Raw genomic sequence first — 15,501 nt, 5'->3', positions numbered from 1 at the left:
CACTATAAATATCCACATTTTGGGTAGGGCTTCCCTGTCAGAGGTGGACCCTCCCCTCATATTCTCAGATCCACTCTCTGCCATTCTTTGTCCTATTTTGTGACCCCTGGAGCTAATTTCTGCAGGCTATACCACCAGGGCCCCTTTAAAGCTTCCCTCCAGTTGGGTTCCACCAGTAGAGGCATCAGTATGTTGAGGCTGAGAAGAAAGCAGGGCTGACTAGTTGGCCCCAAGAGTGGCTTCCAGAAACAAGATGGAGTCCTGGACCAGGTTAAACACATATTTGACGACCTCATCCTTGACATTCTGTGGCATGCAGTGAAAACAAGATCATTCAAATGACCACCAGTGGTGGCACGGGATGCAGTGCTAGTAGGGAACAAAATTTGGGATAGCCTAGTGACTTTTGATGGTAATAATATGGATTACAAAAAAAAAATGGTGGCATGGATGGTTATTTCTAGCTGCATTATAGATCTTATGAAAGAGGGGAGAAAAAATTAAGGCTTTGAATTCTCAAAATGATGTGCAGAGAATGTGTCAGAAACCAGCCATGGTGGTCCTAAAAGAATTCTTTATCGTTGGCACCTGCAAGGCTGAGATGGCTGAGTATCAGTTTCCAAAATCGAATTGTGCACTTACAACAACATCACGACCTTGCCAGGTCTCTTATTCTCAAGTTATTCTCTGTTTGAAAAGGAATGGGACTCTGAGGTCAAGTGATTTGGTCAGTGAAAGACAAAGCTGAAACTCTTAATTTCTTCTGAACCTCCCTTGCTGATGGAAGCAGATCTTTTTCTCCTACTGAGAAAGCTACCTTCCCTCGCATAGAGCTTTCAGAAATTTCTCTAATGTCAGTTATGTCACAAGGGACTGCCCGTTATCCTGAAGACCTCCCATTTCCCCTCATTATTCCAGGCCCATAAAGAAAGTTAAACCCTGGAGTTCCCTTGGGGCACAGGGAAGGATCTGGTGTTGTCACTGCTGTGGCTCAGGTTGCTGCTGTGGCATGGGTTCGATTCCTGGCTTAGGATCTTCTGCATGCCTCGGGTGCAGCCAAAAAATAAAATAAACTCCTCATGGCCCACAGAGAGAAATGCCATTTCATTTCCTAGAGAAAACAACCTGACAGCAGCATTTCGAGAAAAAGAGGGTAGGTGATGTAGTGCCCCCAACAGAGTGGAGGAATTTATCAATGATGTTGTTTGCAATTGCACATGGTGACAATAAAAAGCAAAAGATATTTAGTTGGTTTATTATCAGTTTAAAATTCTCTACACACAATGCAGCCATAGGGTTGGTGATAGCTTACCTCTGTTGCTAATCTTTTGGTTTTCCTTAAACCCTTCCCATATCTTCATAAATGGCTCATTTGTTGAACCATATTTATTTATTTATTTTTTCTTTTTTGGCCGCCCCACAGCATATGGAGTTCCTGGGCCAGGGGTCAGATCCAAGCCGTAGTTGTGACCTAAGCCACAGCTGAGCAACACTGGATCCTCAACCCACTGTGCCAGGCAGGGATCAAACCTGAGTCCCAGGATTCCCAAGACACCGATCCCATTACACCACAGTGGGAACTCATATTGAACCATCTTTTTTTGGTTTTTTTTTTTTGTTTTGTTTTTGTATTTTGTGCAGCATTCGATAGGTTCCCGGGCTAGGGGTGGAATTGGAGCTGTAGCTGCAGACCTACACCCCCACAATGCAGGATCCAATCATGTCTGTGACCTACACCATAGCTCACAGCAACACTGGATCCTTTAACCCACTGAGCAAGGCCAGGGATCAAGCCTGCGTACTCACAGATGCTTGTCAGATTTGTTTCCACTGAGCCACCAGGGGAACTCCTGATCTGTCTTTAAATTACCTGGTTTCAGCATGCCATCTGTTTCCTGTTGGGACTCTGCTCCACATGGTAATTTTTATCCCTATTAATTTGCCTGTTTGGTGAGTACAAATTTTTTCCTCAATTCTAACGAATAAGGGTAATCAGATACCCTTTACCAAACAGAAACAGTGTTCAGTGTTTTACTCCAGGACTTATTGGTTCACTTCTGTGACATAAGAAGATAAAATTTCTAACTTGTTTGTAATGCTCTTCCACACAACATCTTGCTTTGTCCATTAGTCTGATGACCTTATACTTTGTGACCTGGCGAGCATAAAGAAGAAATTTCCTAGATGTCTTAGTAAAATAATACATGTCAGAAGGTTGGAGATACATCTCAAGTTATTTAGGAGAATGTATAGTGATAAAGATCTTACAGGTTGAGTGGTATGGGGTTGTTGCACATTGCATCAGCAGACTCTGAGGTGGAGTTTAAGATGCAAGATATTTAGTAGGATCGATATAAGAGAAGGAAGGAATCTCGACTGGGCAGAGACAGAAGGGCAACTGTGATGCAGGCCTAGCAACTCCTAGGCCAACCTACTGGGGAGTTTGGAATGGGAATTATCCGCAAGGATTGAGCTCTGCTGGGCTTTTTTTAATGTACCTACTTTACTCCCTTCATGAGGGGAAACGTGGAAGTTAGCTTCTGCAGATTGCCACGTTTGATACTCAGTCTTCTCCTCTATCCATGCTAGATTCTCTTTACTCAGCTCCCAAGTCTTGAGGTTTGCTTGGTGATTAGTCTGAACAAATGACTGGATCACTCTGAACTGAGTCCCTGGTAATTATATACTTTTCAGACTATGGTTTCTCCATCTATTTGCACTCACAGTTGGGCAAAGAAGTACAAAGTGTAGAGCCCAAGTAGATGAACTACACAATTCTAAACTATTACACATTCCACTATGTAATAACAGCTGTACCTCTTAATTATCCAGGTGAATTACTTCTCACATCAGCAAGCTCTTTTGATGCTTTATCCAGATGGCAGTTTGTGGGTGATGTGCCTGATATGACCAGTGAATTCCATGGCCGTGGGCTCCCTCCAGCACCTATTTACTGTAAAGGGGGTCCTTTGGACTGAGGTGATGTTATGTGGACTCCCTTGACAGTGAATCAAATACTCCACTGCACTTAATGGTTCTGGCTGAGGCCCTATAGCCGTAAGAGGCAAACCTACTTAAAATACATGTCTAATCCTATGAGAATGACCTTCTAGCCCTCCAAATGGAAGGGGCCTAAAATACTTGCCAGCATGTGGCCCTCTCTTCTCCTTGAGGAATGATGCTACACTGGGCACTAAACATTAATCTTTGTTGTTGGTAAACTGGACATTGAGTGGGGGCAATAGCTAGACCAGCCATGGTCAGTGAAGAGTTCAGGCTGCTGAGCCCATGTATGGTCTCCATTTCTGCCGCTGTGGCTCTTTCATGTACCTACCCATTGGGCTAGCCTTGGGGTGGTCAATGCAGTGGCTACTTGGCATGAATTGGATTGGTTCTTTGGTCCACTCGTTTGTTTGATGCCTCTTTTGTGGTATGTGCTCCTTGTGGCTGCTAATATGTGACTCAAAGGTTTTTCACATTTCTTACATCACTGCCAATGATTCTATATATATATATATTCTAACCTTAGGCGTCTTCACTTTCCACACAGTGAATGACAAGATGCACCATTAAATATCTGCTCACTGAGATGGTTTTCCCTTGCCACTGTCTTTCAAGACCACCTATAAGGCTTCAGTTCACCTGCTACCGTTTTTGGCTTTACCCACATACTGAGCCATCCCATCTGTAAATCAGCTTGAGGTTTTTTCTCCGCCTCCATCTGACCATACAAGATCACTTGAAAACCAAATGTGTTATCTGAGGAAGGAGCACTCGTTCAACGGTGATGCATACTTTGGAGTTCTGTGCTACTTCCTCACGCAGCTTACCTCTGCCTAATGTTTTAAAGACTTGGTGGTCTGACAAGACCTAGCTGATGACAGGCAGTGTTGGGAAACTGAGTCTCTTAGGCGTGGCATATGGAAGTTGCCAGGCTAGGGGTTGAATTGGAACTGCAGCTGCTGGCCTATGCCACAGCCACAGCAACGCCAGATCCGAGTCACATCTTCGACCTACACTGCAGCTTGTGGCAACACTGGATCCTTAGTCCACTGATCAAACCCGCGTCCTCAGGGATTCTAGTCAGGTTCGTTACTACTGAGCCACAACAGGAACTCCTGGATATAGCTTTTCAAGGATTGTGAAATGAATTCTTCTGATTTCATCTGTAAGCTTATGGTTATGGTACATTTAGGTCTATAATTCTCTTCCAGTTAATCTAAGGTAAAAGTGAGAGATTTTATTCCATATGTGTAACCAGTTCCAGCACCATTTGTTGAAATGACTCTTTTTTCACTGAATTACTCTGCACATTTGTAGACAATTAATTTATCATATATATGGCCATGGCTAAAGCACTTCTATTTTTCTTCCTTTGATCTACATGTCTATTCTTATGCTGGATACCGAAATGTCTGATTCTCGTAGCTCTAATTCTTGAAATCAGTTTTCCAACCTTGTTCTTTTTCAAACTGTTTTTACATTCTGAGTCCTTTGCTTTCCCTATAAAATCATTTTTTCAGTTTCTTTAAATCTCTTTAGGTTTTCTGCAGTTTTTCCAGCCATATTTTGTAGTTTGTGTATGTATTTGGCAGGTATTTTATTACATTTACTCCTAAGTATTTCATATTTTCAAGCTATTGTAAATTGTACTGCTTTGACTGTCAATTTTTGTTACTAGTATATAGAGATACAACCTATTTTTGTATATGGACATTGTATCTCGTGACTTTGCTAGGCTCAATTGTTAAATAAATTCTACTTTTTTGTGTGTATGTAGATATCTTAGAATTTTCTTCATGCTTGTTAACCACAAAAAGGGATATTTTTACTGTCTCCTTTCCAATTTGTATGTTTTTTCTTTCCTATTGTACTAGTCTCTAGTATAATGTTGAATGGTGGTGAGAATAGGGATTCTTACCTTATTCCTAATTTAAGGGGAATTCAGTCTTTTACATTAAATACTGTTAGCTATAGGCTTTTCATAAATACACTTTATTAAGAAAGTTCCTGCCTGGAGTTCCCGCTGTGGCAGTGGGTTAAGAATCTGCCTGCAGCAGTTTGGGTCACTGCAGAGATGGGTTTGACCTCTGGTCCAAGAACTTTCATATGCTGTCAGTGTGCACATTAAAAAAAAAAGTTCCCTTCTATTTTTAGTCTGATGAGAATTTTTATCTTGAACAGGTAACTTTTTAAAAATTAACCTTTTTTTTTTTTTTAATAGCCCCACCTGTGGCATACAGAAGTTCCCTAGGCTAGGGGTCTAAGCAGAGCTGCAGCAGAGCCATGGCAACTTGGGATCTGGGCTGCATCTATGACCCATGCCTCAGCTATTGCAGTGCTGGATTCTTAACCCACTGAGTGAGGCCAAGGATCAAATCTACATCCTCACAGAGACAATGTTTGGTCCTTAACCCCCTGAGCCACAACAGAAACTCCACTGACCCAATCTTAAATTTATGGGATAAACTACACTTGGTCATGATGTGTTATACTTTTTATACTTTGTTAGAAATGATCTGCATTCATGTAGATAATGCATTGTAGTTCTTTTTAGTTTTGGCGGATGAGGGTGAAGGGTAAAATTATATATCCCTTAATATTTTTCTCCCTGGCATGTAGGATTCTAAATCCTAAATTTCCCCTTGTCCCCTCCTTCACCAGTCTCCAAAGTGATTGCATTATCGCAGTTGTCTCAACAAGTAATGTCTTCTGAGATTACCATCAAATCCTGCACACTAAGTCTACTTTTTGTACACAGTACTTTGACCCACTTGAATTCTTTTTTTTTTCTTTTTTTTTCCTGCTTTTTAGGTCTGTACCCATGCATGCAGACGTTCGCAGGCTAGGGGTTGAATCAGAGCTGCAGCTGCTGGCCTACACCACAGCCACCAGATCCAAGCCCCATCTGTGACATATGCCACGGGTCATGGCAATGCCAGATCCTTAACCCACTGAACAAGGCCAGGGATTGAACCTGCAGCCTCATGGTTACTAGTTGGATTCATTTCCGCTCCGCCACAACAGGAACTCCTGACTCACTCAAATTCTTCAATATTTTTGCACTTAGGATGGACTTTCTCAGTTATTACTATTTTTTTTTTTTTTTTTTTTGTCTTTTTGCCATTTTCTTGGGCCGCTCTCACGGCATATGAAGGTTCCCAGGCTAGGAGTCTAATCGGAGCTGTAGCTGCCGGCCTACGCCAGAGCCACAGCCACAGCAACGCGGGATCCGAGCCGCGTCTGCAACCTACACCACAGCTCACGGCAACGCCGGATCGTTAACCCACTGAGCAAGGGCAGGGACCCAACCCGCAACCTCATGGCTCCTAGTCGGATTCGGTAACCACTGTGCCACCATGGGAACTCCAGAGTTATTTTTTTTTTAACTCAATCTTAGTCCTCTAATTATCTATTTTCAGTTTTTCTGGATTTCCTTTGCTCTCTCTGTAAAGGCTTACTGTAGAAGCTTAAGGGATAGCTCTGTTGGAATTTGTTTATATTTTTAAAGTAATTTGAAGTTTGTCATGTTATCTGTCTTGTTATCTAGAAGGCATGGGATTTCTGAGGTTGTATTTGTTCTTGTTTATCTATATAGTTTTTCGTAGGATGTGTGGAGAGATCTGGACTTAGGTACCCATCAGTATCTTAGGCATCTTGTAAACATGGATTAATCCATTTCGAATCCACTAATTTTCTACCTTCCAAAATTGTATTTATTATCTTCTCTGTTTTCTTTGTCTTTTGAGGCCTATTTATTTATTTATGTGGCTGTACCCACAGCATGTGGAAGTTTGTGGGCCAGGGATGAAACTCATGCCACAGTTGCAGCCTGCACCGCAGCTGCAGCAATGCCAGATCCTTAACCCACTGTGCCACAAGGGAACTTGTTTTCAGGCTTATCTTCATCCTTGTAGGTTTATGCCTTCACTCTTGCTCTGACAGAATTTTAATATGGAACAAAATGAAATACAGTCACTTACATTCAATCTGTTATTCTTACCCACAAGTGTAAATGCTTAGGATTAGGTCAACATCTAAACTGTCAAAAGTTGATGAATAAGAGACTTTAATGGTAAAAGGAAATAAATAAAAAAAAAACTAATGTGTCATTTGATTAACTACATATGTATATTTCTGGCTTATTTCTTGGTGGGGGTGGAATATAATAGTTTCTGAAATGGCTTTAAAATGATAGACTTAATACCTGTTGTTATATACACAAAAACTGGTTTACTAACATTTATCTTATGCACATAGGACTACAGAAGAAATTTTGCTCATATGAGAAAGAAGCAGTGCCCAATTTGTCGCTTAACAAATACTGTATCCAATCCCTTGCCTACTCAAATAATTTAGCCAATGGTAAGTTCTTTTTTTTTTTTTTTTTTTTTTTTTTGTCTTTTTGCTATTTCTTTGGGCCGCTTCCGTGGCATATGGAGGTTCCCAGGCTAGGGGTCTAATTGGAGCTGTAGCCACCAGCCTATGCCAGAGTCACAGCAACGCAGGATTCGAGCTGCGTCTGCAACCTACACCACAGCTCACGGCAACGCCGGATCGTTAACTCACTGAGCAAGGCCAGGGACCGAACCCGCAACCTCATGGTTCCTAGTCGGATTCGGTAACCACTGCGCCACGACGGGAACTCCCAATGGTAAGTTCTCATCAGAACCCTATAAATTGAGAATTACAAATCAACTGAAGAAAGTAACATCATTTTTTAATTTGATTTAAATCCATTTTCATATACAAAGCTAATTTATTATGTACAAAATAAATGTACATTCTTAAAAACTGTTAGAATACAAATTTCCAAAGGACTAAAAAAAGTGCAAAATTTTCAATTATCTTCAATCATGCTATACAGAAACAAATCAAACATAAACTCATATACACACAATGAAAAATTTTAAAATAGCATTCAATGAAACAAAACATACACCTTAAACATTTAATTTTAAAAGGATTAGAAAGGGAAGAACATATTGCACCAAATTAACAGTAACCTCATTGTAATGAGAATACTAATCAAAATTATTTACACATCTTTATTAAGTCTAAAACTTTCTGATCTTTAAAACCTTTTCTTTGGCATATAAATATTCATTGAGTCACAGTTTGCACAGTCAGTAATTAGATATAAATAAGGCTTAATAGTCTCTTTTTTTACGGTCAATTCCAGTAAAACAAATGAGAAGGAACATTTTATGATTACACAACTTTTTGATTTCCTTAAATATTTAAGTAGCAGCATGATTTGCAAGTTTTCAACAACTCCGAATTTTCCTGTATCCTCCTCTAAATTTACTATGTGCATATATATGCATTCAAGTCACTGTCATCTCTATGATAACAATGAAATTCTATTTAAACTGGGTCCCGGAAAATCTGACAGAAGAGACAACAAATGTGTCAATGTTTTGCTGTCTTAATGAATTCCCTTCCACAGCAATGCATCTGACAGATAACGACTGGTTAGATCGCTGATTATTTTCTGCTAAATGATTTGCTCCAAGTCTATGATAGCAAACAGTTGGGGGAAAGAAAGTCGTACTTGTTAGGAGTATCTGAAGAGAAGAGATAAGCCACAAGGTTTTCTGTAAAACTAAAAGAGCCATAAAAAAACTTTTGCTGCTAAAATTCATGAATCAGAGAGGACAGTAAAAACCGTAACAGGAAAAAAGTCAAAAATATAAAAGATCTTTAACAGTAAGATGTACTTCAATATGCCATAATTTTGGAAGAAATGTAGAAAGTATTATAATACTTTGAAAGTTACCCCCCAAAATGATCAAAATCCCAAAGGAATATAAATAAATTTATTCTCTTTAATCCCTATATAATAAACTAAGAGGTTGAAATTTTCAGTTAAGTCTGATAACTGACATCTCTCTATCAGAACTACTTTCTAAAGTGTTATTAATATAATTTTAGTATTCTGAAAAGCAAAATAATATGTTTATCAGAGATAAGTTTTTTCCCTTCAAAATGAAGAGGAGTATTTGTTGAATTTGTAGGTTGGGCCCAATAAATCTTAAGATAAGTTGCTTACATATTGTGGGAAAATATTTCCAAGACACAGAACATCAAAAATAGCATTTTGACATTAATTTAGTACACTGGCTACCAGACAACCTCCAGTTTTAATAACCGTAAGTTGTATTACTGTATTACTACTGGAGTTTGGAATGTTTGTGTGTTTTCACTTTTTATTTATTACCAAAATAAAATTTTAGAAGGTCCAATTGGAATAAGACTTTTTTCCTATTTTTTAAAAATTAAAAAAAATTTTTTTAAAGTTTATATTTTAGTCAATAACATATGATTTTATTTTTCATTCCCACATAAATCCTAACTTGCTTTCTTATTCTCAAATTACTACACTGTAATAGTATTTTAAGTAGCTAAATAATTTATATGCTCAAAAATAATTATAAACTTTATATAACGAGGCAGCCATCATAGTACAAGTGAAAACACACACACACACACACACACACATCCCAAACTCCAGTAGTAGTAAACCTGGAAAAATGAATGGATAATTTTTTTCAATGACAATACTGTATTATTATTATGGTAATATTTGCAAAATAAGTTTCCAAGGAAACATTTTAAAACTAAACAATGGAAAACAAATGTTGAATTAGTGACTTCCTACTTGTTCTTTTTCTTTGAATTTTAAGTTCATAAGATTAAAGGCATTAAAACAAAAATAAATTCAGTTTTACCTCTGCCCTTTTATTTTTCACTAAAGCCATCATGTTCATAGCCCCAAATCCTACAATGTGTTTAGAAATAACCCACATGTGACAGATGTCAATCTAAGATGTGTTTGATGAATTACTACATTCTACAGAAAGTACCTGATAAGAGTCATTTTACACAAGGTTCTTACATTAAAGAAAATCATTTAACTTCTATAATCTAGAATGGTCTTATATTTTTAACATAGAAAATTGTTTTTTTGTTTGTTTTTAGGGCCACACCCGAGGTACACAGAAGTTTCCAGGCTAGGGGTGGAATTTGAGCTGCAGCTGCTGGCCTACACCACAGCCGCAACAACGCCAGATCCGAGCCATGTCTGTGACCCACACCACAGCTCAGATCCCTGACCCACTGAGTGAGGCCAGGGATGGAACCCTCATCCTCATGGATGCTAGTCGGGTTCATTACCTCTGAGCCACGATGGGAACTCTTAAATCCAGCATTTCGTAACTCCTGTTTTTCTATTAATACTTTAAAATGTTAACCTAATTCAGGTAAGCAAAATATTCACTGATAGCCACTAGAAACTAATACAAGCAAACAAACACTTTTTTGGAAGCAAATATTAGTTATAATTTTCAAATGTGAAAGGTATGAGAGGGTTTATAAGAATAATGCAAACTGAAATGGAAATCTGATTGTTTCTATGGCATGCAAAACAAAGAAAGACATTGCAAGCAAATTTTAGACAAAATGTTGCCAAGGATAATGATTAAATCTATCTTTTTTTTTTGGCTTTTGAGGTCTGCACCTGCGGCATGTGGAGGTTCCCAGGGTAGGGATCAAAAGAGAGCTGCATCTGCTGACCACAGCAATGCAGGATCAGAGCTGTATCTACGACCTACACCACAGCTCAGAGCAATGCTGGATCCCAGACCCACTGAGTGAGGCCAGAGATTGAACCCACGTCCTCATGGATACTAGTCGGATTAATTTCTGCTGTGCCACAATGGGAACACCTAAATCTATTTTCAAATAAGCTTGTGAATATTAAATCTGATTTATAAATATAATGGACATAATTTCTATAACTGAAAATATTTTAAGATTTAATAACCCTGAGACATAATATTATACCAAGAATATCAAATGAAGAGATTCAGCAAGTCCAGAGTAATGCCTAAACATTTGTATAATTATACAACTTCACAAAGATGTCTGAACTACAATCTCAATTAGGAAACAATGACCTATAAAATGCTAGATTCAAATTCAAGAAGTTGTGGCCAATTTTTAATAATATTGAAATGATGATTGAAAGTACAATATTGTTGCCTAATGTTTCAGAAAAAGCAGGAGGGCTCTTACATAGAAACTCTCAAGAACAATGCTCTGGATGATCAAGTTTAAAGCAAATCCAATATACATATGATAAATGAATTAGGCAAAAAGAATATTAAGAATGGTATTTGTTTAGAGTGACAGAAATGTTTAAAACTGGTCACTTACTAGGAAGAACAGTTTTAGTTGATGAGAAGAACAGTAATTAGGACAAACTAAGAGTCTATCTGATAAAAGAAAATAACAGATTAGATTTAGGGGGAAAAAAAATGTATTTCATTTCTTGTATCAGTCAAAAACTATACCCTGAAGACAGGTTTAAGAACTTATTTATGGAAGACAAGTTTAATGATGTATTTAAAGTGACCAACCTTCACACATACACAACCTCGCATATTACATATGATATTATTTAATATTTATAATATTTATATTTAATATAGTCCATGCACTTGCATCTTTTCATTGGAAAAGTGATAAAGACAGTGCTATTCACTTTATAAATATAAATATACAAAAGGAGCTAACCTTTTTAAATTCATTTAAAAGATTTCCATTACTATTTCTTTGGTAATAACAATATAAAATATACTTAAAGGCAAAGGCCATGTGTCGTCATTAAATAAAAATAGGGTATTCAAGTTAACAATTTCCTCTGTCTACTTCTATTCAAGAAAATACACATCTTGGTTATGACAACTTTCAAATCTAAATTCTAATTAATTATGAGGGCACACTTACTCCTTCAGAAGCATAAAACTGACTTTCAATAATAGTTCTTTAAGGATAATTTTTATATGCCTTACATAGAGAAAAAAGGAAGCCTCACTGATGTTTCTTGTTAATAACAAGTGAATATGAGGCATTTTCTCTCTTACAAAAGGATGTGACCTAAAAAAGCACTGTGACCTAAAGGAAATTAATAAAAATTTATTCATAGATGACATGAGCTTCACAGGCTTAAAAGACTTTAAACCAACTGCCCAAGCTTTATTCATACCCTGCTCTATTTTTTTTCTCCTCTCCTCCAATTTCATCTAAATAAAGTAATGACAATACTGACTGGGGAGAGGTGAACGAAACTCTTACAAAGCCTCTTTATTCTCTAAGTGAGTACATCTGCTATATGTTTTAATATTTGACCTCACTTTATAAAGTCATTATCTTAGTATAAATTTCTCATTTAGGATGCTAGATTTTTATTTCCATCGCCAGTGTCAAGGAACAAAAACAGATGAAGAGTATTTCAGACAAAGCATTTTATATAACAGCCAAGTTGAGATATTATATTCATCAACTGAAATGTCGACCTGTTACTGTACTCTAATGATACCATTCATTTCTCCCATTATACAATATTAAAATAATTTCTATAGATAACATCTGAATACACCAGAATCCTCCAAAGTATATTTTTCCAGTGATTTTATCTAGTGACCTTTTTTTTTTGGCTGTGCACATAGCACACAGAAGTTCCCAGGCCAGAGATCAAACCCATGCCATAGCAGTGACAGCACTGGATCTTTAACTCACTGAACTACCAGGGAACTCCTTTATCTAGTGATTTTTAATTCAGTGGGCTAAACTGTTTAAAAGAAGAATATATTATTCAGCCAATGCTACTATGTTTACTTATTTAATAAACTTTAAGTTCCACTCTTCTATACTGTTGCTAGCATTCTCCAAGATTTCCCTCAAACTCTTAAATTTTTGATTTTCACTTTTTAGAAAATGTAAGGATTAATTCTACTGCTCTGAACATTTACTATTACTCTACTTAGGATATGTATTTTACTATGAATAAAGCTTTTTCCTATTTGTGCTATAAAATGAATACTGCTTGTTTAGTTCCTTCACCTAAACAGTGGCAAAGTAAAATGCAAAAAGTTTAGGAATTTCCCCCAATAATCTAGGTTAAACTTTTTTGTAACTTATAAGCATCCAAAATAACTTCCAGAACCAATATTAAGTGACCTTAAAAACAAACACATCCTTATGCCAAAATCTCTAGATAAATAGGCAAAAGAAATATTTCCAAAGTTTTGATTTAAAAACAGATTTTTAAAAATCAACATTTAAAATATCAAAAATCAATCATTTTGGTTCTGTTGAATTTGAAACCTAAAATACGTAAGATCAAAAAATGAAAACAGAATGAAATAAACTAACAGAAGAAATAAATCTCAATAAATTATAATTTTCTCTAGTGTTCTGAGACATTTTCACCACTAATTTCTGAAGTCCTCAAAGACATATCTGAGTCCCTCACATCTACATACATTCTATTTTACACTTACCGCTTCAGTTTATTTCAGCATAATTTACGTAAAACACAACTGTTTTATGCCAAAAAAAAAAACAAAAACAAAAAACCACCAAAAAAAAAAAAAAAAAACACCAAAACCCCAGGAGATTTTAAATAACTAAAAACTCTTCTACAGCCTTTTTTGGTCTTGACTCAAGCAGGTCAGGTCTATCAAAAGTTGCTCTAAACAGAATACTTCACTTCTCTTAAATTTTTTACTGACTCATAGGATTATAAAGAAAGGATACTAAAAACTGTGGGCAAAAGGAGAGAATTGCAAAGGAAAAATTTCTCAGAGATTCAATTGAGAAGACAACTGGATATAAGGAAATCTATAATTTGTGGAATAAAAAAGATCATTATTATTTTTTAAAGGTATTATGGTAAAAAGCTCCCCCCCCCCAGACCCATACAATCACTCGTTTCTGAAAAAAATGCAGCTAAAACAGAGAATTTCCACACAATTTTAGGGGATCTATAAATTCCCCTCAAACCTGTGAAATCTCAGATTAAGGACACTCGTAGTTGTAAAAGCTCCTGACTTAACTCAAAAGATGACTTTATAAAAGCACGAGGTTTGGCAATCTCTGAATTCCAGAATAAATCTATCAGCATTTTACTTTAAAATCTTCAATAGTAAAGCATAATGTAACATCTAACTATGTATAATAAAATTATAATCCTAAAAGTTATACATAACATGAAACAGAAATGTGTATTTAAAAAAATTACTACATCTAAATGACTAGTTTAAGTTAATGCATATCTTTTCAATTCATTCATCAATCACATGAAATAGGTAAAAATGTAGTATATTTGGGTGTCATTGCTAACTTCAATAATTACTGGGAGAAAACACAGTGTTTGCTTAATAAAGAAAAAGCCCAGAAATTTCAAACTCTGCAGATATAAACTGAGCTGTAGATGCTATTTAAAGGACCCAATTGTCAAAAATCATAGTCAGCATTTTTCCTTAACTATACTAATAATGAAATATATCTGCAAAATATACCTCTCATTCCTATTCAACCTTTATTACTTAAGGATAATAATGCATTGCAGTAAATTCTCATGAATATGCTAAGTAGTAGTGGGATAAGCCAATACACCCTTTCAAAAGTTATTTTCAACTTATTATAAAAACCTGGAATTTATACTCTGAATTTTGAAAATCTAGTATGCAACAGATGCCTTTAAAATATTACCTCCAATCAGAAGTTCCACAAATAAACTGATGTATTTTTAAATATGGTGGTCAGAAATAGGAAAATGATTAACTAAAGAATGTATTAAAAAGCCATGTCTCTCAACTGTCCCATTGTGTCTCTATTATTTTATTAGAAATACTTCAAATTTTGTCAATCTAATTTCTTTAGTTTTAGAAGTTTGTTTTTAAAAATGGATCTTTAGGAATAAACCACTAAGTCAAATCAAATGTATTTTTTCAAATTCATCTTAGTGGACACCAAGAATTAGTTTATAAGATTAGATTCGGTGATGTTAATCAGAAATTTTTGAAGTGGATAATAATATAACCTATGTCTTAATACACATACTGGACCAAATTTGGTAATCCCGAAATGATTTTCAGGGATAAAAACCCTGAAACATTTAAAATAGTTGAGAGATGTGGCTAAAGTGACAAAGCAATAAATCAAGGTTCAGTTTTCTATGACAGAAGACAGAAATAACAATCATTTGGAATCTTGAGTATTATATTCAGTTTCTCCAGCTGAAATCTGGCTGAGCCGCTTGCTAGATCCCCACAATTTTCGAGAAAGCTGACCTGAACGCATCTGTTAAAAGTAATCCAAAGAAAGGAAGAATAGATGTTATTAAGAAAAAAAGGAATAAATAAAATTGATATATAAGACACTGATTTTGTAGAATGCAGAAGAAAGAGGTTTTGTTAGAAGAATCATTAACATTTTAATTTTTTTTTTTTTTTATCACAGCTGCGTCATATGGAAGTTACTGGCAGAGATCAAATCTGAGTCACAGTTGTGACATGCCGCAGTGGCAGCAATGGATCCTTAACCCAGTGGTAACGCCTAATATTCTTAATTAATAATAATAATTAAAGAAAGACTTTTCTACATTGAATGTCTTTCAGTTGAGAAAGCTCTAATGTCAACATACAAATGTTT

The 15,501-nt window shown here is 36.2% G+C and overlaps 1 protein-coding gene across 2 annotated transcripts in view; it reads right to left on the bottom strand.

Moving 5' to 3' along the window:
* The window catches only part of NBEAL1 (neurobeachin like 1), a 170,684-nt gene continuing 162,882 nt past the window's right edge, over nt 7,700-15,501 (bottom strand). For both annotated transcript variants that reach the window (XM_021075106.1, XM_021075109.1), the window contains one exon: nt 7,700-15,150. In XM_021075106.1, coding sequence (XP_020930765.1) covers nt 15,049-15,150 — 102 coding nt within the window. In that variant the 3' untranslated portion in view covers nt 7,700-15,048. The remainder of the gene's footprint in view (nt 15,151-15,501) is intronic.

This window comes from Sus scrofa, chromosome 15, assembly GCF_000003025.6.
Source record: "Sus scrofa isolate TJ Tabasco breed Duroc chromosome 15, Sscrofa11.1, whole genome shotgun sequence".
NCBI classification, from domain to species: domain Eukaryota; kingdom Metazoa; phylum Chordata; class Mammalia; order Artiodactyla; family Suidae; genus Sus; species Sus scrofa.
Note: the sequence above shows the minus strand (reverse complement) of the source record. Positions and strands in the feature narration are given on the sequence as shown.